The sequence below is a fragment of the Myotis daubentonii genome, chromosome 4 (assembly GCF_963259705.1).
Source record: "Myotis daubentonii chromosome 4, mMyoDau2.1, whole genome shotgun sequence".
In the NCBI taxonomy this organism is placed as follows: Eukaryota; Metazoa; Chordata; class Mammalia; order Chiroptera; family Vespertilionidae; genus Myotis; species Myotis daubentonii.
The window spans coordinates 57012057-57033853 of NC_081843.1; the positions used below are offsets into that span (position 1 = coordinate 57012057).

Here is a 21797-nt window from a genome sequence, read left to right on the forward strand (position 1 = left end):
CACTGTATTTCTATAAACATTTAATGTCTCAAAGTACATAAAGATAAGAAAACACAATGTATACATTTAACCAAATTAGAGAAACTCCAAGATTTACCTTGACCTCCAGGATACATACACCTGAAAGCTCTTCCAAGTTCTTCAGCCTGGACCCTGCCTGCAGGAGTTAGTTCTCCTCCCCATTTTAAAACCAAAAGTAAGGATGGTTCTTCTCTGCGGCTGTCTAGGATACATGTAAATGGATAAAGCAAATGTCAAATTTGTTTCTTTTAAACATGTGTTTCAAGATTAATTTTTCTTTGTGGCCCTTAGGTATTATTTTGTTCCTTAAATGTACCTCTCTTTGTAGACTTCTGCCAGAAATACCCCCTATTCCACCTGTTAAAATCTCAAAATCTCCCCCATTCTTTGGAATAAGGCTCTTTCCGAGTTTCTGAACGGAAGTATTGCTTCTCCCTCACTGCTCTCATAATGGTATGACAGCAATGAAGTGAAGAAGATATATCCCTTTTCTATGATTAGGAATCAGTGATTTGCATACATTTTAGGAAGATGTGAAATGACAGAGCCTAAATTAATTATATACTTTAAATGTATAGGTGAGATATACAAAAAAATGTAGCCAAGAGCAGCTTTTAAAATTAAGACTTGTGAAATATTTAATTACTATGTTGTACATCTGAAACTAATATAATACTGTATGTCAACTGTAATTAAAAAATAAATAAAATAAAATTGGGAATTGTGGATTCTCTATATGTCCCAGACCAAGTATTTTCTCAGATTTAGAGAAGGTACCATAAGTGAGTAATTTCTATACTTAATTTTGATCTGTCCTGTATTAAGTTCTGTAATGCTACAAAAACAAAGGTATTTTAAAAACCAGCAATATAAGTGCTTAAACAACTTGATGATTCATTAGAATAGAAAATCACCCTTTCCCTTGGGGCTAGTTAATAGTTGTATGTGTTTTACCATGCACACCAATATTAATTTATGGAAGAACTTTAATTAACTGACTTTTAATTTAGTTATTTATGGAATTTTTTTATTATAAAGATTAAGGTAAAAGAAATTAAGCTTATTGCTATTAATCACCAGTATAAAAGAACACATCAAATTTTAAAATTTGTAATAATAAAAGCATAATATACTAATTAGACCAATGTCCTTCCAGACGAAACCAGGGCTGCAAGGGAAGCCTGGTCAAGGGTGCCTGCCAGAGGGAAGCCCATGCTGGCAGCCGGGGGAAGGAAGGCCTACTCTTGCATGAATTTCATGCATCAGGCCTCTAATAAATATATAAATCAACATAGTCAAAGTTCTTTTTGCATGTAAGATAATCATTACTTCAACTTTTGCTAGTATAAATCATGCCATTTTGAAAGTCCCAATAGATCAATCTTCCCCTGAATATTCAATTATTTCCTTGGGATAAACTCGTATAAGTAGAATTAAGGTTAAAGCATATGAACATTTTTTGAAGTTCCTGATATACAGATATTGACTGCCGGGGTCCAACCCCAGCAGGTCCAGGGGTCCCCAAAGGCGTAGACGGAGTCGGCGAAGAAGGAATGACACAGAGACAGCGTTCAGTTGATCAGCAGCCTAGCCAGGATCTCCAGCCGAGTTCTGGTCTCGATCTCCAGAGAGGTTCTGCTTAGGATCTCCAGCCAGGTTCTGTAGCCATGTTCCCTCGCTAGGTTCTCCAGCCAGGTTTTGTCTGAGATCTCCAGCCAGGTTCAGTCACCAGGTTCTAGTCAGGTTCTCTTGCCATATTTCTGTAGTCAGGTTCAGTCCAGGATCTTTTGTCATGTTCTCTCCAGCGAAGTTCTTCTGTCTGTAGGTTCTGTGTAGGTTCTGTCTTCTGAGTTCTGACTTCTAAGTTCTGTCTCTTGCTGTCTTGTTACATCTATATTTATACCAGTTGATTCAATCCTATCAATCTCTATTACAAAGGTTAGGGCGTTTCTTATCTCCATTCCAGGGAGTAAAGATTATGTAGCTTAAGCATGATTGTTCATAGTTAAAGTGATTAATTATCCGCCTGGCACTTAGTTGAGGGGTTTTATTCCCTCCCTAACTTCAGGGGAAAATCCCTACCTGGGGATTCAACCTTTCTCGGAGAGGTGACCTTGGTTAAAACACAGCGCCAAGAAGGTGAGCAAACATTTTAAGAACAGTATGCCATATATGCCAGGTCCTTTGAAACAGCAAGGATGGACAGGCTCCCGGCAATTGACAAATTACTATTCAAAGAGTTACGTCAATTTATACTCCTACCAGTAGACTGAAATCCTGCCACACTATATTCTCATCAGCATTCTTTATTACCAGTTTGAGAAAAGAATAAAATAAGAAGACACTTTTGCAATGTGATAGGCAAGAGTAATTATTATTATTATCATATTACTGGCAGTCCTCAGGTTACATCAGACTCGACGTATGATGTTTCGTGGTTACATTGACATCTCCCATTTATTTATTAAAAAAAAAAAAAAAAAGTTCTGTCATTTCGACATATGTACATATGTGCTTTATGTTTTATACTATTTATTTACCAGGAATTGTTATCTTTCTTTTAAATTTGTTTTACCGTTTCACTTCATTACTGCTGTGTATGTGCTCCATGTGAGTGACGTAGATGCTTATGTAGGTGGGTTCGACTTATGGCGAACATCACGTTACATCGCGAGCCGTAGGAATGGCTCTCCGACATAACCTGAGGACCTACTGTAATTACTGGGCATCTGCATTTCTCCACAAAATGGCTTTTCTAACCCCTGCCTATTTTTCTTTTGAAAGGTAAATGAGTATATGAACTTTTGTACTGACTACTCTGAAAAGACTAATCATATTTAAATGCTTATTCTGGAGAAAAATATTTTTGAACACGTTGATTGTGTATGTTTTTAAATAGTCTTTTCATACTTTTTGAGCTTTCATCCTATATAGTTTGACCTCTTCTACCAAAAGAGGAAGAGGCTCATTAAGTAACATTTAGTTATAAATAAATAAGTTTTCTGAAACAACCCCAGAGTAAAAGGGAAGTTCTATGCAGTTTTCAATATAATAAAATCTACCCTTTACTTAAAGGATAAAATCTACATTTTAGATAGAAAGCAGGTAACAAAACACCACTAAAAAGTAAGCCAGTCCCTACATATAATTAAAACACAGTAAGCATTAATAATGACATACCTTCCTCTTCACTAGATGTTTTAGGACAACCATGAGGGAGATAGGTTAATTGCACCTTACGATTTATTCCAGAAAAGTGGCCATACCTGAAAAATAAAAATGGCAAGCAGAATGAACAACATTCAGTAATATGACCTCCTAGAAAACAACTAAATCCATCTACAGAAAAAAACTAACCTTACATTTTACTGCCTCCTCGATTAAATTACCTTGTTGAATTCTTCAAACTATCCTAGTAGAATATCTGCGGCAAAAGCAGTCATTCTAGCACCTTAAAAATGAAAATATAGCCATGGCTGGTGTGGCTCAGTTGGTAGGAGCATCCTCCAGTACATTAAAAGGTTGAGGATTCGATTCCCAATCAGGGCACATACCTGGGTTGCAGGTTTGCTCCTGGCCTGGTTGGGGTCTTGCAGCTTGCTGGAGGCAACCGGTGAATGTTCCTTTCTCATCTCTCTCATCGCTCTCTCTCTTTCTCTCTCTCTCTCTCTCCCCTTTCCTCCTCTTCAAAAATCAAGAAAATGTCCTCTGGTGAGGATTAAAAAATAATACTAACACAAAAAAAGTTTCTTGCCTTAGCTGGTTTGGCTCAGTAGATAGAGCGCCGGCCTGCGGACTGAAGAGTCCCAGGTTAGATTCTGGTCAAGGGCATGTACCTTGGTTGTGAGCACATCCCCAGTAGGGGGTGTGCAGGAGGCAGCTGATCGATGTTTCTCTCTCATTGATGTTGCTAACTCTCTATCCCTCTCCCTTCCTCTCTGTAAAAACAACAACAACAAAAAACAACAAAAGAACCCCAAAGGAAATAATCTACACTAATAAAAGAGAAACATGGTAATTGGCGTACGACCGCTACCCTTTTCATTGGCTAATCAGCGAGATATGCAAATTAACTGTCAGCCAAGATGGCGGCCGGCAGCCAGGCAGCTTGAAACTAACATGAGGCTTGCTTGCCTCAGTGACGAGGATCGTTGTAGGAAACCAGCGTTCCCCGCCTGCAGCTGCAGGCCTCTGAGCGGGCAGTTTAAGAAACATTGTAACAAATACCGCAGGACTTCAGCCAGCAGATTTGCAACATTGTAAGCAAAGGCCAGAAACCTACTTTCAGCCGCAGAGGCCTAAGAGCTGGAGCCAAGCCTCAAGGTAAAGCTGGCCCAGAATAAAAAAAGAAAAGAAAAAAAGGAGCGGTTGGGAACGTCAGTCACTCCCAGCCTGAAAACAGCCCTCAGCCCCTCACCCAGACTGGCCAGGCACCCCAGTGGGGATCCCCACCCTGATCCAGGAAACCCTTCAGGGCAAACCAGCCGGCCCCACCCATGCACCAGGCCTCTACCCTATATAGTAAAAGGGTAATATGCCTCCCGGCACCGGGATCAGCATGACAGGGGGCAGCACCCAAACCCCCTGATTGCCCTGCGGCTCTGTGTGTGACAGGTGGCGGGGCCCCAACCCCCTGAGCAGCCCTGCTCTGTGCCTGATGAGGGGAGCTCCCCAACCCCCCCCCCACGGGCCCTGCTCTGTGTGTGATGGGGTAGAGCCGTAACCTCCCCATCAGCCTTGCCCTGAGTGTGAGAGTGGCGGCGCCCCAACCCCCTGATCAGCCCTGTTCTGTGGGTGATAGAGGGCGGTGCCCCAACCCCCTGATGGGCACTGCTCTGTGTGTGACGGGGGCAGCGCCCCAACCCCGATTGGCCCTGCTCTGTGCATGACAGGGGGTGGCGCCGCAACCTCCCCATCGACCCTGCCTGGAGTGTGACAGGGAACGGTGCCCCAACCCCCAAATTGGCCCTATCCTGCGCGTGACTGAGGGTGGCATCACAACCTCCCAATCTGCCCTGCTCTGTGCATGACGGGGCGGCACCCCAACTCCCCAATCGGCCCTGCTCTGAGCCCGACCAGGGGCTGCACCTAGGGATTGGGCCTGCCCTCTGCCACCCACGAGCAGGCCTAAGCCAGCAGGTCGTTATCTTCCGAGGGGTCCCAGACTGCGAGAGGGCACAGGCCGGGCTGAGGGACCCCCCCCCCCCCCCGAGTGCACAAATTTTTGTGCACTAGGCCTCTAGTAAATAAATAAATAAAAATAAGATTGTAAGTGGTCAAAATTATAAAGTTTATAATAGAAATACCGGTGGTACCTACTTCACTTGACTAAAACATAGTTCAAAATTATTATACTTTTAAACAGCGCTGAATCTGTTGTCGTTAGCAAAATGTACTTCATACTAAGTAGTACTTCATAGAAGACCCAAATTTGATGTCCTCTTTTCATCTTCTTATTAAAATTAAAACTAAAACAATAACCTTCAATACAACACCTATTTTCTCACTGGTGAGAATAAAAATTTCAATAGGTTTTCACTAATTTCTCCTCAGCTACAGTGATAAAGAGTAAAAATATCAAACTGAAGGAAATTAACAAGGAAAGTCACACATATTTTCAAAAGAACATTACAAGTCATCATCAAAATTAAGGAGTTCAAAGATACTCACATCTCTAACACAGTCTTAAGTTGTTCAAGTTTTGACTTGTTTTCTTCAATGTCAGAATCATTATTTTGCCCCAGCTCTATAAGAAGTTGCCGTGTAATATCCAGCACTTCCTGTAAAATAAATTAAGAAAGAATTACATTTTTATATAACTTTCCCAATAGCAATTTAAAACTCAACAAGAAATCAAATGCACTTGCCTGTAATTGTTTTGGCTTTTTGAGTTTTAATTTCCCAGATTTATATCCATCACACTTTTCAAAAAGATCAAAAAATCTTATAAAAAAGACAGAGCACTATTAGTCATTTGCAATAATTAATATTTTCACCATATACTTAAATCAATTATAGTAAATAGTAGATATAGAACTATAATGATAACAAAGCATAGATATGTGACGCGGGCTCTTTGGATTTCAAATACTGTGTGTCCTCTTGCCCTTCTTCACTATACCATGTTGTTTCTTTATGTTGATTGATAGACTTTTATATTTCCCTAAACCATATCAAACTAATAATCACTGGATTATGTAAGTTTCTCATGATAAAAACAACATATGATTATAAAACAAAATACCTGAAATTTGTTCTCTGAAGTTACAACATACACATATATACTTTAAAAATGTTTCAGTATATATTTAATGGCTCAGGTTTTGCATGTCAAATACTAAATAGAAAAAACAAACTTTCATCATACTAATTTTCTTCTAGAGGTTGGGAGGTTAATGACTGTCAGAGAGCAATATAAGAGAATAATAAACCAAGATTAAATAGAACACATTTACAGCAATAAATGAAAACTAGGTCAGATTGAGGGTCATTTATGGATACTGCCACAATAATTTTCAGATGCTATTACATACAATTATTTTAAATGGATTTTGTTTGCAACCACACGTTTAAATATTAATGGCCAATAAATAGTAGTAAACAGTTTTTCTATATGATGCAGTAATTGAAATAGCTAATCATCTATCAAAAATAATATATATTATCTTCTGCGTATTAAATTATTCCCCTTAAAACATACTTTTGATGCCTCACTTCCATTTTCATTTTTTGTTTTGGTGTTCGATCCCCATGACGTATGACAGCTATGACACATCTAAGTTCCATCCTAAAATTAAAACAAAAGAAATTCTCAATTTGTGTTAAATAAGTTTGGAAATATGGGTTTAAAAACAAAATTAAATACTTCTGTCATCCTCCCCCCAAGGACTTCTGAGAATATTTAATATGTTAATGTAAGTCTCTAAGCTGTGAATGTGAACAATATGGTCAATTCACCTGAGTAATAGGTGAGTTTCACGCACTAACTTTCACTAGAATGTTATGAAACACTTTGGCAATATTAGTTCAATTAACTCAAAATATAACTTTATATTTTTTATTTACATGCTAAGCGTGCCAAAGTTGTATGACCACTAACTATAAACCTTTAAGTAATGCATCTGTTGTCACCTCCTTCATTTTTATGGTTTAATTAAACAGTTCTATAATTACCCAAGCATTCTGGGGATTTTATTTATAACAATGTAAAACATTTTTAGTCCATGAGAACCCCTGTAAAAGCATGTAATCTATTGCTCCATCTGCAAAGTGGACCATATGAAAACATATCAAGTAAAGTATCTAATAATCATTCAGAAATTTAATCTTTATTGCAATAGCACAGACTAATGGGGAAAACCCAAGGAGTTTCTAAATGAAAATATTCAAACTTACATAGTTCCAGATGTAGTTGGTACAATTGGGATATCTTCAGCTTCTAAGGGTATTGACCAGGGGATATGAAATTGTGGAGCAAGCTCTCTCATCACAATATTGCTTTGAGAAAAGTAAAAAAATTAAAATTAAAATTAAAAAAGTAGTTCATTTTAAGACAAAAAATAGAGAATCATAGGAGTTAAAGTCAAACTATCTAGTGATTATGTGACAACAGCACAAAAGTAACCCAAAAAAATCAATGCTCATCAAGAAATATTAGACAAACAGTTCTAAACTGGTATATCAGAACACACTAATGGGGTCCCATAAATTTAAAAGTATTTACTTATATACTTTAGTTTTAAAAATGTAAGTCACATTATATTCAAATAATTCACTATAACTGTATCACATATACTTTACAGAGGTTCTAAAACCCAAGATTATCTCTTCTGTATGGTCATTAATCAATTCTTACTAATGTATTGATCACCTATAAGCTATTTTAAATACCATTGCCCATTTATAACAAATTTCTATCATATTTTACTAATAGGGTTAACAAAAGTGTTTAAGTAATTAAAAAATATTTTTGGTTTTTAGTTTAGCATCTATTCATGCTAAAATTTAGTAAGCTCCCAAATTTCACTTTAAGGATAAGTTCACAAATCTTTGAAATATACAATAAAAGCTGATTCCAATTATTAAAATAAATTTTAAAGTGTAAGTTTCTTATGGCTTTGTCATATATACTTTAAAATGGTTTAGTGATAGCTCTTGTTTTGTAAGTCTTTTAAATCAGGGTATAAGAAAACAGGTTAAAGAATATAAAGACAGCATTTCTGTAAGCAATAATTTCTTTTACATTCAGTTGATAATCTCATAAGAAAGATCTTTAAGTAACATGTTTTAAAAAAGTAGTACTCAAAAGAATCCTGAATTCCAAGTATTTCTATTTCACTCTGGTTATTTACTTCATGAATGTTAATTTTGGGCCATATAAGAGAATGAAACCACAGCATTTCTAAATCTATGAAGTTAAAAAACCTTTAAGCCTTTATCTACACTGGTCATAAATTAATCTAGCTTTGATAACTCAAATTATAAATGATTTGGCATGATCTTTGGGGCTGTCATTTTATAAACACTGATTTTTACAGTGCTAACAAAATCCTAATCATTTGATGTTGATAATTACTTAGTTTCTATATAACTAGTATGTATTCGCTGTAATAAAGGTAAAGAAGAAGAAATATATAAAAAAAATTCATACCCAAGTATTTTTGCACAATCATCATAATACTTCATGGAATTTTTCACAAAACTGAAGCCATTGACATCACAGACATAGGACTGTCCATTGGCTCGCAATAAATCAAAGCCACAAACTGTTTGCTATTTAAAATAAATTATAAAATGTAAAGTTCCATTTGAATTAATATTCACAATTTCCCAGGCTTGTTAGAACATATCAAATTATATAAATGCCAAAAAGTGTATTATTGTTTACTAGTTTACTTCATAATAAGTAAAAAAAAATGAAATTACTTATTTGCAACTTTACATTCAGTTGATAATCTGAAAATATGTAACATATGCCATATAATCAGTATTATAAAGTAGATGTAGAACAACAATATTTAAGGGACTAGAGAAACCAAAAAAAATTATATTTAAAAAACAAAAATAAAAACATATAAAGGCTTTGATAAATTTTGTGCTAGCAGAAATGATATCACTTCAATCCAAAAAAGAAAAAAAACAATTTTTGAAGAAATATCTCAAAGGAAATGTCAAATTATCCCTAAGAATCTTTCAAACTCTGACAAGCACACACTTGTGAGTACCCAAAATAAATTTACTTTATTTGGGAGAACAAAACAGTTGAAAGGTATGCATTTCCTGTTCAAGCTCCAGGAATTTTCCTATCTTCTATTTTATATTCAAATCATCACATATTAGCATAATGTGATGTTAAGTCATGGCTTTTGAAATCTTAATATTACAAGTTAAAATGATTTAAATATAGTTAGTAAAACATATTTATAGGCTAATATTCCTTCCATAAAAGAGACTTCAAATTATTAATAAAGAATTTACTTATCATTTACTATCAATCAATACACACTCATCTTTAAGTTATATTTCCAAGGTAAGTCTTCAAAATTGTAGTTTTTGAAGTTATTAGACACAAATTGTAAAACTTCTATCTAAATCTTTATAGTAGATTTAGTACACCCTAGCCGGTTTGGCTCAGTGGATGGCACATCAGCCCATGGACTAATGGGCACATACCTCAGCGGCAGGCTCAATTCCCAGCCCTGGTTGGGCATGTGTGGGAGGCAACCAATCGATGTGTCTCTCTCACATCAATGTTTCTCTGTCTATCTCTCCCTCTCCCTTTCCTCTCTCTAAAGAAATCAATGGAAAAATATCCTAGGGTGAGGATTAATAAAAAATATAAAAAGAATAATAAAAGTATACTTCCATTAACATAATAATAATAAAAATATTTACAGTAGTAAAGGCCTAACAATATAGATTGAGGGATGTAGTCAAATATCGGAAGTAAAAAGTTTTCTTTAAGAAATATATTTGTGCCGAAACCGGTTTGGCTCAGTGGATAGAGCGTCGGCCTGCGGACTGAAAGGTCCCAGGTTTGATTCCGGTCAAGGGCATGTACCTTGGTTGCGGGCATATCCCTAGTAGGAGATGTGCAGGAGGCAGCTGATCAATGTTTCTCTCTCATTGATGTTTCTAACTCTCTATCTCTCTCCCTTCCTCTCTGTAAAAAATATATTAAAAAAAAAAAGAAATATATTTGTATTGCTTTCATGAACATATTTTATTAGATATACTAGGCTAACAGACTGGTTGTGAAGACTAGAAGAATGCTGAGGATCTCTGTTACTTGACAACAACAAAAATCATTTATCAATTCTATGAGTAAATAACACAACCTGTTTTGTTTTTAGTATGTTTAATAATACCCCTAAAAACTGGTTAACTAGTGTTTTGGTTTTTTTTTCCCTCATAATTTTAATTTCTGAATAAATTGACAAAGTTCCCTTTTATGTAATACAGAAAGAATACAGAAAAACAAAGGCCTTCATTTATTATATATTTTTATTTTGGGGCACTGCAAGAATCCTTTGAAGAGTACATAAATTGTTCACTTTCATTTTCTCACTTATTTCTCCAATTGTAAGCCCAAATAACAAGTTATTTTACTAAAAAAAAATAAAATTAGAATTCCCTTTACACAGGTCTATATGAGCTGTATAACATCTTACCTTAAATGCAAGGCAGACTTTCCAAGCAATTAATTTCTCTCGTGCATTGAGAATAACAGGGTATCTTACTTCTTTTCCTTCACTGTCTCGTTCCACCTTGCCATCAAGCGCTGGAGATTTTCGAGCTTCAGCATGGGCATAATCTGGACCCACTGTATAAACCTTTTATGAATGTTAAAGTATATATTTTATTAAAATACAAAAAATATTTGTCTCCAGATTAGGCTTTCACACATCTTTCTATTTACATGTCAAATTTTTAATATGTTGGAAGAAGTTATAAATAATTAATTATATGGCAAAACTGGTAAAGTGAAGTTCAATTCTCTAGAAAAAAAATTATACTGAGTATTATGAGGGAATACAGGGATGTAACTGATGTGATTTTTCTTAAAATTTTTTTAGTTTAACAAAGGAGAGGTACAAATAACAACAACAACAAAAATACTATAGAAATAATTGCCAAAAGACGATTTTAAAAAAGGAGGAAGGTGAGGGAGAGCATAAATTTAAAGGCAAACAAGAGATGGAAAGGCACTCTAAGCAAAGGTAATAAACACAGAAGAGGGCAGAGGCATGAAATAGCACAAGGTATTCAGGTAAGAGTAAGTTATTTGGCCTGATTTATACCAAAGAAATAAGGTTCACAGGACAGACAGCAGACAAACTATGAAATAAATATCTTGTATGCCAGTTTTAGGAACCTGGTAATTATCCTGTGGTCAATGAGGATCCACAAGAGAATTTTAAAGGAGAGGTTCATGATCAGATTTAAGAAAGCACTCTGGTTAGACAGACTGACAAAAGGTAAAGCAATTAAGACTTGTCTATACTTTTATCTTTGCCAACAGAAATCACACATTTTTATAACACATTACAGCTGTTGCATATCTCAAAACATCAGCTACACCAGTGATGGCGAACCTTTTGAACTCGGCGTGTCAGCATTTTGAAAAACCCTAACTTAACTCTGGTGCCGTGTCACATATAGAAATTTTTTGATATTTGCAACCATAGTAAAACAAAGACTTATGTTTTTGATATTTATTTTACATACTTAAATGCCATTTAACAAAGAAAAATCAACCAAAAAAATGAGTTCACGTGTCACCTCTGACACGCGTGTCATAGGTTCGCCATCACTGATCTACACTGATGAGTGCTTAGAAACTGTGATGGCTATTAGACCCACTATATTTTATTACTTAATGTCCTTTTAAAGAAGCATACATATTATTATATCATAAAGTTGGTTTTTAAATATTTGATAACTATATTTCAATAAAATTTATCTCATTTTTTTAATCTTGTATGTTTTATTTTAAGCATTTAAAAACATTATTCTATAAAATTTATTTTTTAAAAGGGTCTATAGGCTTCAGATTTCCAAAGGCTTTCACAGTACAAGACAGATAAAGAGTAGACATTGCTAATTAAAGGGTACTCTATTTTCTGATATCACCGTAAACTCTTAAATACAAAATTAAAATATACTTTAATCAACCCTACCTTAACATCAGTACCATCTGTGGGCATAAACTCTTCATATATATATGAGCCCGTTTTTCGTACATTGCTTTCTGGGGAATAAACACTACTTCTACTGCCAATCTGAAAACAAAATATGTCCATCAGCATAAAAACTAAATTATTCCCTTCATTTTTATAATATAACCCTTTAGCATCTATTTCCATCTTAGACAAAAATAATTTGTTTTAATCCACAAATATTTAACAAGACTGTGTAGGTAACATTATATTTTCTGCTGCATTTGTGGCTTACATGTAAGTTAAATAGCACTAAAAAATACAATGAACACTAAGAATAATGTTTCTAAGATCCAACCATGTTGTTGTATGTAACTCTAGTTCAGTGGTTCTCAACTTTCCTAATGCCGTGACCCTTTAATACAGTTCCTCATGTTGTGGTGACCCCCAATTTCACTGTTACAAACTGAACATAATTAAAGCATAGTGATTAAGCACAAAAACAATATGTAATTATATATGTGTTTTCCGATGGTCTTAGGCGACCCCTGTGAAAGGGTCATTCGACCCCCAAAGGGGTCGAGACCCACAGGTTGAGAACCGCTGCTCTGGTTTGTTCACTTTTACTACTATAGAATTTTCCACCATATAAATATACTGTAATTTATTCATTCTGCTATCAATGTGTATTTGAGTTGTTTCAAAGCTTTACCTATTAGAACAACATTGCTTTAAACATTCTTAAAAGTGTCTCTGTGGCACATGTGTGCAAGATTGTTTCTAAAGTATATACTAGAAATGGAATTGCTAGGTGAGACTATGCCCATATTCAACTTACAAAAATAATGTCAAAATCTCTTATAGAATGTTTTAACAATTTACAATCTCTCCAGCAATGTATGCAAGTTCCCACTGCTCTACATTGCTTGTCTATACTTGGTATTGTAGGACTTTTTAATATTTGCTACCGTAGTGGATATAAAATAGTATCATTCTGTCATTATTTTGCACGTCCATGATTATTTACATGTATGTGAATTTTTCATCCTGATATATTACTAAACAATGTAGCTAAGAGGCTATACTAATTTGCTTTCCTGCCAACAACATTTGGGCTTGGGCTTGTTTTCCATCTACTTCCATCTTTTTTAGATTTGCCAATACAAAGTAACTCAATATCATTATCTTTTATTCCTGATTTGCATTTATTTTATTACTAGAGGCCCAAAATTTGTGCACTCGGGGGGTAGGGGGATCACTCAGCCTGGCCTGCACCGTCTTGCAGTCCAGGAGCCCTTGGGGGATGTCCAACAGTCAGACATCCTTAGTGCTGCTGTGGAGGCAGGAAAGGCTCCCGCCACCACTGCTGCGCTCGCCAGCTGCGAGCCCAGCTCAAGGCTTCTAGCTGAGCAGCGCTCCCCCTGTGGGAGCGCACTGATCACTAGGGGGCAGCTCTTGTATTAAGTGTCTGCCTCCTAGTGGTCAGTGCATGTCATAGCATGCGATTGAGCAGTCTTAGCATACTACGCATTGATTGGTTGAACAACCGACCACAAGACCAGACACTTAGCATATTAGGCTTTTATTATATAGGACTAGAGACCCGGTGCACAAAAATTTGTGCACTCGGGGGGCGGGGAGGTCCCTCAGCCTGGCCTGTGCCCTCTCACAGTCTGGGACCCCTTGAAGGATGACCATCTGCTGGCTGAGGGCTGCTCCCCAGGGGATCGGGCCTAAACTGGCAATCAGACATCCCTCTGGCAGCCCGGCAGCCCTCGGGGGATGTCCACTTGCCAGCGGGGAGCAGACCTAAGCTGCGCTCGGACATCCTTAACACTGCTGAGGAGGCGGGAGAGGCTCCCACCACCACTGCTGTACGGGCAGCCATCAGCCTGGCTTGTGGCTGAGCAGAGCTCCCCCATGTGGGAGCTCACTGACCACCAGAGGGCAGCTCCTGCATTGAGTGTCTACCCTGTGGTGGTCAGTGTGTGTCATAGTGACCAGTCATTCCCAGTCTTTCTGCTGTTAGGGTCAGTTTGCATATTACCCTTTTACTATATAGGATAGAGGCCTGGTGCACAGGTGGGGGCAGGCTGGTTTTCCCTGAAGGGTGTCCCAGATCAGGGTGGGGGTCTCCCTTGGGTGCCTGGCCAGCCTGGGTGAGGGGCTGAGGGCTGTTTTCAGGCTGCCCGCACCCCCTTCAGGCTGGGGGTCCCCACTGGGGTGCCTGGCCAGCCTGGATGAGGGGCTGAGGGCTGTTTTCAGGCTGCTCGCACCCCCTTCAGGGTGGGGGTCCCCACTGGGTTGCCTGGCCAGCATGTATGAGGGGCTGAGGGCTGTTTTCAGGCGGGCCAACCCAGCAACTGAAGCTCCTGTCTCTCCTTTTTTTTTTTTTTTATTCTGGGATTTATTTATCTTCTGTAATTGAAACACTGTTGCGGCTCCAGCTCTGAGGCCAGCTGGTTGAAAGCAGGTATCTGGAGTTTGTTTAGCTTCTATAATTGCAACATTGTTTCTTAGAGTGCAGCTCAGAGTCGGGCTGCCGCAGGTGGGGAACCTTGGCTTCCTCCATCGCCAGGGCAACCAAGCCTCATGTTTGCTTCAGCTGCCTGGCAGCGGCCGCCATCTTGGTTGGCAGTTAATTTGCATATCACCCTGATTAGCCAATGGTAAGTGTAGTGGACGTATGGTTAATTACCATGTTTGTCTATTATTAGGATGGGTGCAATTTTGAGCATACTCACAGGTATGTAAAAGTTATTGGTATTACTTTTTTTATGAACTATTCATTTTGGGGGCGGCTGGTATTTTCTAAAAAGTGCTGATATTTACCTAAATTTTTCATATGACAGATAAGTAAATGAAAGGTAGAAGGAAAGCAAGTAGGTTCTTGACATTATGTAGGTAGAAATTTTGCATAAGCAAAATTTTTAATAATTTATATCTAAATGATACATTCTCATTTAATCATAGTTTTAACAAATACTTGATAACTTTTAGTAAAATTTATACAACAATGTACAAAGAACAGTATTCAGTAGGATATCAAAGGTTTACCTTTCGAAAAAGTCTTTGACTTCCACCACCAGCAGATGTTGGATAATAAATGTAAACATTGTGATCTTCTGCACTAACTGGCTTCTCTACAAATGGCTTTTGAAAAACTTCCCCATTTACTTCTACATGGTCTTCCCCTTCAATCAGACTGCATTCTATAAATCAAACATAATAGCAAGAAAAATTAAAGTACTGATTTTATTTTAATTTAAAACACTTATGCAAACAACATATACCAACACTTATGACATATGGCATTAGGGACTATAGTTGTTCTTCAAAATCTATAGACCTGCCGAAACCGGTTTGGCTCAGTGGATAGAGCGTCGGCCTGCGGACTGAAAGGTCCCAGGTTCGATTCCGGTCAAGGGCATGTACCTGGGTTGCGGGCACATCCCCAGTGGGGAGTGTGCAGGAGGCAGCTGGTCGATGTTTCTCTCTCATCGATGTTCCTAACTCTCTATCTCTCTCCTTTCCTCTCTGTAAAAACTCAATAAAACATATTTAAAAAAAAAAAAATCTATAGACCTGCCATTCCACCCTATCACCCAGAGAATTCAAACTTAGATATGAAATGATGCCAATAACAAAGTTGAAAAATAACTCCAAAATGCTATCATTTCCTGAAAATGATCCTTATGGGATCATTCATATCACAGATACCATAGAACATAAAGTTATTTAAATTAGAAAAGTAACTGATATGCAGAGTAAGGAAGCAATCCAATCAGAAAGTAAGATTTTCACCTCTAGACAAATAAGTTCCCTGATACAGATAAGTACTATATCAGTGTTTTAATAAATGTTGTTTTGAAGTACAATGAAGTTATCAAAATTCCCCCAAATATTGTTATCAGAATATTAAATCTTAAGACAAACATTTATCTTGTTTTTTTTAGACTAAGTTATGTATAGCTTATATGCTGTTTTAGGTAACCCGGAAAATGAAGCAAAGTGTACTTTAAAATATTAATAAATAGCAATATTTCAAAATTCCTATTCATCAGAAATTTAATTGTGCCATCTTAGCATGAAGTTCCTAATACTTAATTCAATAGTCATAGACGAATCACTTGTTTACCCCAAATCAATACAAATTTATTAAAGCATGTAATTTAAAAATTCTTTCTTATGACTCGCAGGGAAATGTCATATGTAAACCAAAGAAAAATGAGAAATATAACTCCTAAGTTATTATTAGCCTTTTAGCTAACAGTGTCACATTTTAACTGAGTACAATGCTTATTTATTTGGATCATTAAAAAACTGAATAGAATACCTTGAGTTCTTTAAATTCCTTCCACTTAATCATAGAAGGGAAGTGGCCAAAAGTACGTTGAAAGATAGAAGGTAGCTTGTTTAAAATCTCTTACTCTTACCTTTGGGATTATTTGGATCACGGTTCAAAATTGCATAACGAGGAAGTAAAATACCTTCAGCCTGAAGAATACTATATACTTCTCTCCTGAAGAAAAAGGAAAACAAACATCCTTATTGTTTTAGAGTTGTTTCACGAGTATATCATTGTACTCTTCATAAGTATATTATTACTGTTCTACCACTAAAAAAGAAATGTATATTAAGTCTCTATTTTTTAAATAAAGAAATGTCATTTAAAATATTAAAAAATGTATTCGTCAATTAGAACAAAAAATGTATGCATAATACATTATATGGCATATTAAAATACTAACTTTTAAATTAAGAATGTAAATGTATAAAAAGAAATGGTTAAAGTTGCTACGTGGCAATGACAGAATATTACCGAATCATTAAAAACTTTATACTCTACATAAATTTAATAACATGGGAAAATGTTTACAGTACAAGAGAACAGTGATCCTAATTTTATAAATGTGAGTGTAGGTATATATCACTTTCTATATGAACAAATATGGTAGATGTAGTGGTAGGGTTAAATGTCTTTCTTTATGCTTTTGTTTTCCAAACTTCTTAAAATGAGTATGCATTTGTATATGTACATATACTTATAATACATAAACATGCATTAATATGTAAACCTAAGAAAAATGTTTAAAAATTCTAGATATTAACGTTACTATCTGAAAGAATCGTAAAAAACAAAAATAGAAAAACAAATAAACTATAGGGTCATATACTTTCTAAAGCCCTTTCATATATATAATCTTATACTGTAATGCTAACACGAAAGAAAATAGAATGCTAGTGAAATTATAAGGGTAGCCATTAGACTAAAATATCAATTAAATGAAAATACATAAATACATTCATATTTTACCATTTCTCTTAGAAATCCATGCTTTGAGCTTGTTAAATTAATTTTAAGATATATAGTGAAATGTTTTTTCAAATGGTTATACTTTAACATTAAAAATAATCTAATTATAATGAGTAAAGCCCTAATTTCCTCATCAGTCACATGTGTAAGTAATTGTTCATCACTTTCAATGGTTTAGTACCGTGGTCGGCAAACTGCGGATCGCGAACCACATGCGTCTCTTTGGCCCCTTGAGTGCGGCTCTTCCTAAGCCTTAGGAGTACCCTAATTAAGTTAATAACAATGTACCTACCTATATAGTTTAAGTTTAAAACATTTGGCTCTCAAAAGAAATTTCAATCGTTGTACTGTTGATATTTGGCTCTGTTGACTAATGAGTTTGCCGACCACTGGTTTAGTAGGCTTTGGAAATTAAACAAACCTGGTATAAGTCCTTGCACCACTACTTGTGGAACTACTTGTAACTTAAGGCAAATTTACCATATTGATATGCTTAGATCTCAAGTTTCTTCATCCATAAAACTGGGCGTGAATGCCTACTTCCAAGTATTATTTCAAGGATACCACAAATTAAAGTATATGAAAACACCTGATCCCATGTCTCCTTACAGTAGATAATAAATTAATTTTCCTTCCCTTAATTCAACCAACTTCACCACTCACTCACCTATCTTGTATGAGATACTGCATATTCAAGTCATTGATTACAAATGGATTCCTGAGTTTTGCATAGGCAACTGCTTTGTCCAGTGGAAATCCTAAGAACACATATCATTAACATATTCTGTACAACCTCAAGATAAGCTGACACCTGTAACTTTATTGATTTAAATTTAAGCCACCTCCCATAAAAGTTGAATTTCATTATGCATATAACTACTTTCTTTATAGGTGTGGAATAATAAACACATAAAACTTGATTTGACATGTACTATTAAATAAACTTTTTTTTCTAGTTAATTTGATTGATAAGGCACAGCAAGCCAGTGATCATATAACCAAATTTAGAACACTGACATATTAGTCAATGCTTAATTATTCAATCACCTGATAAAAGGTAAGATTACCTCATAAACAAATAGAAATCTCTATATAAATAAGAATATCACAGTCACCTGGTGATTTTTAAAAAAAATACGATTCCTCTTCTCAAAATATTTTGATGCTTATATATATAAATTAGCTGATAATTGAAAGAACATATACATCTTTAAAAATAGCAGCAAAACTAATTCACATGCAACAGATATGTGCTCAAAATATAAAATACAAGAGCAGAATAACACTTGCTGCTACTACGTCAGTGTTAAAATATCAGCTATTAACTCCCTAAACATTCTAGACTTTGCTAAAATAACTAATTATAATGAAAACAATCAAATGGCAAATATAGTCTTTAAAAATCTTAAAAGTTTTAATGATTATATGTCACTGTCTGTATTGACAATAGAAGCCTACAATTTTATCCATGAATTCAATTAAGAGAGTCAGTCTACCATAGAGGTTAAGAGCATAAACTGGGGTTCAAATCCTGGTTCCACCTTTCACTAGCTATGTGACCTTGGTCAAAATTTTTTAACATCTCTAGGCCTTTGATTCCTGGCTGTAAATGGGTATTACACCAGCCTTACCTAGTAGGGTTTCTGAGGAATTAAATAAAAGTGTATATAAAATACTTAATACAATACCTGGCACAGCAAGTACTCAATAAATGTTAACTGTTGTTATTTCTTAAATGACAATATTTTAATGAATATTTTATCTAAGGAAATGGGTAAAAATCAGCAAGCATGCATAACTTTAGCATTAACTATATTATACCTGTGAAGACCTATAGGAAAGAAGTATTAAAGCATACTGAAGTTAAAAGCTGCAATTAAGGAAGATTTATTCCAAAATTCCTCTTAGTTTTAAAAATTTAAATAGAAATAGAATCACATGACCACAAATGACAAACCCTTTTATGGAGACTCTCAGAATTCTTCACTTGTAAAGATGTCTCAATGTCTCTAATTTGAAGGCTCCTAACAGAATTGAGCAATAGTCAGCCCCCTGCTCTTGTTGTTGTTAAGAGGAACTTTTTCCTCACCGAAAGATAGCATATGGGATATGACCTTAGATAGCACCTACTTTTTATAGGCAAATCGGTTTTGTAGAAAGAACCATGTGATAGTAGGAGAAGAACACCTTACCCTCAGGGATAAGCAAATTTTAGGGTTCTCTGAAATGATGTACTTCAGTCTATAAGGGAGACCAGGGCCTTGGGCTTCTCTAGAATAAAAATCAATACAGGCTGTGGAAGCACAGAAGGTCTGAATCATGGTCCATCTCCATCTTGCTGAAGGAGATGCTTCTTGAACACCTAACTAACACAGCTGGGGCCTACATATTTGGTAACAAGAACCATATATTATAAATACATTGTAAGTGAGCACAAATCTTCCATGATTCTTAGTGAGAAATTCACTTAATTCACAGAGTCTTAGGTTATAAATTTTCAGATATATATTTAACAATAATTTTGCTTAGTAGACTTACCATGAAGTACTACTTTACTAGGAAGTAAAACTTACGCTTAATGATATTTCAGTTTGATTTATAGAAGTAAAACCTAATATTAAAATTTTAAGTTCTTAAGAAATAAAGTATGAATATGTATATGAGAAATAACAGATCATTTCCTATCTGGCGAAAGCATAAGGGATTAAAATATTCAATAATTCAAGAATTTATCCTGAAAAACTTAGAGGATTTTATCAAAACCTTATTTTTAATAGTGAAAACTGAAAACCATCTAATTTTTAGGACAGTGGTTAAAAATGCTATCGTACTTCCACACAATGACACAATAGAATTAAAAATCAGGTTTTTAAAGAATGATATGGAGAAAAAAACTTTTGATATAACTAGTGAAAAAATTAAATATAAAATTACATATACACTATAATACTAAATATATTTCTAAAAATACACACACACAAAGGGCTGGAAATATGTAAAAATGTTTATATCACCTATCTGTGAGAGTAGATGAGTTTAATTTTATTTTTCTAATTTATCTAATATTCTACAATTAACATGTATTAGTTTTACAATCAGAGAGGATAAAAGGGAGTTTCCATCCCCATTCTTTAATACCTTTAGAATGGAAAGAAATAAGACAATCACATAAAGGCCAGTTTTCCACTGGTTCATTCAAAATAACTTCCTCTTCAAATACTATTACTGTAATATATTTAAATAAGGAGATCCTTTCAAGAATTTCCTTCATTGGTTTTGATTTGGATTTCTTTGCCATGGAACATATTCCAACCACAATCTGCCTTTCCGGTGGCTAAAACAGAAAAGAAACAAAAAATCAGGTTGACAATAAAAACTCCAAAGTACAGCTATCTTAAATCTTTCTCAGAAGTAGATGAGGCTTGTGAATTAATTAAAATGACACATTAACCAAAAAAGGAATTTTTCAAAATTATATCATCATAATACATACTTAACAAAATAATAGTTTTCTACAAAGATTTGCAAAAAAAAAAAAAAATAAACTTTCATAATATTGTTACTATTTTCTTTCAAATTTTAAACTTAAGAAAATACTCCTTTAATTGTTCCTAATATTTAGTTACCTTCTTCACACCACAAAGGGGCGAATAAAAGACAAACCCTATCTAATCCAAGTAAAAGGCCAATACGAGTGAGAAAGAATTCTCTTGACTAAAATATGATGTTGTTCTGACTACAAAGCTATACAGGACTAAACTATTTTTGTAGATTTAGTATGAGTATTAGTTGGTCAACTATGACAAATTAGAAGGAAATTTTGGAGAAGGCCACACTGCTAAGCAGTGTCAATGCTCTTTGACACCACAATTGTCATACTCTACTATTCCTATTTAATCGTATTGTTCCTCTCTGGCACCACTGCTACAGTTCAAAGGCCATGATTTGGCCTGAAACAAAAAGCAGGAAAAAAAAAATAATTTACGAGTAGCTCAGAGGTTTATAAAATTACTTAAGATTCATTGAGGCCTTTGCATTCAGGTGCTTAGAGTTTTATCAAATATATAAAGAGAGCTGTGTCCAGTTTTTCATTGCAATTCTTCTCTCTCTTCCATTTTATATATTTCATATGACATTATGATCTGGGCTCAAATTATACTAGAGCTAGAAAGTTTTACTGGACTCTAAAAATAAAACTGGATAACATCAGAATTAAATTGGTATTTTTAGCCTAGAATTGTATTTCTTCATTGCTCTAATTCAAATAAAATTCAAATTGATATTGGATTTGATTGTAAATC

General features: G+C 35.3%; 1 protein-coding gene across 20 annotated transcripts in view; it reads right to left on the minus strand.

Moving 5' to 3' along the window:
- PPIP5K2 (diphosphoinositol pentakisphosphate kinase 2) overlaps nt 1-21797 on the minus strand; it is a 71790-nt gene that overhangs the window by 42643 nt on the left and 7350 nt on the right. For 19 of the 20 annotated variants that reach the window (XM_059693977.1, XM_059693974.1, XM_059693978.1 and 16 more), the window contains exons 3-15: nt 20635-20830; nt 18164-18254; nt 16616-16701; nt 15237-15391; nt 12201-12302; nt 10692-10853; nt 8672-8793; nt 7417-7518; nt 6722-6808; nt 5889-5964; nt 5692-5801; nt 3202-3287; nt 98-223 (exon numbers count right to left, since the gene is read on the minus strand). In XM_059693977.1, coding sequence (XP_059549960.1) covers nt 98-223; nt 3202-3287; nt 5692-5801; nt 5889-5964; nt 6722-6808; nt 7417-7518; nt 8672-8793; nt 10692-10853; nt 12201-12302; nt 15237-15391; nt 16616-16701; nt 18164-18254; nt 20635-20830 — 1501 coding nt within the window. Of the gene's footprint in view, nt 1-97; nt 224-3201; nt 3288-5691; nt 5802-5884; nt 5965-6721; nt 6809-7416; nt 7519-8671; nt 8794-10691; nt 10854-12200; nt 12303-15236; nt 15392-16615; nt 16702-18163; nt 18255-20634; nt 20831-21797 lie in introns of all 20 variants that reach the window. The other variant, XM_059693972.1, reaches the window with a different exon arrangement.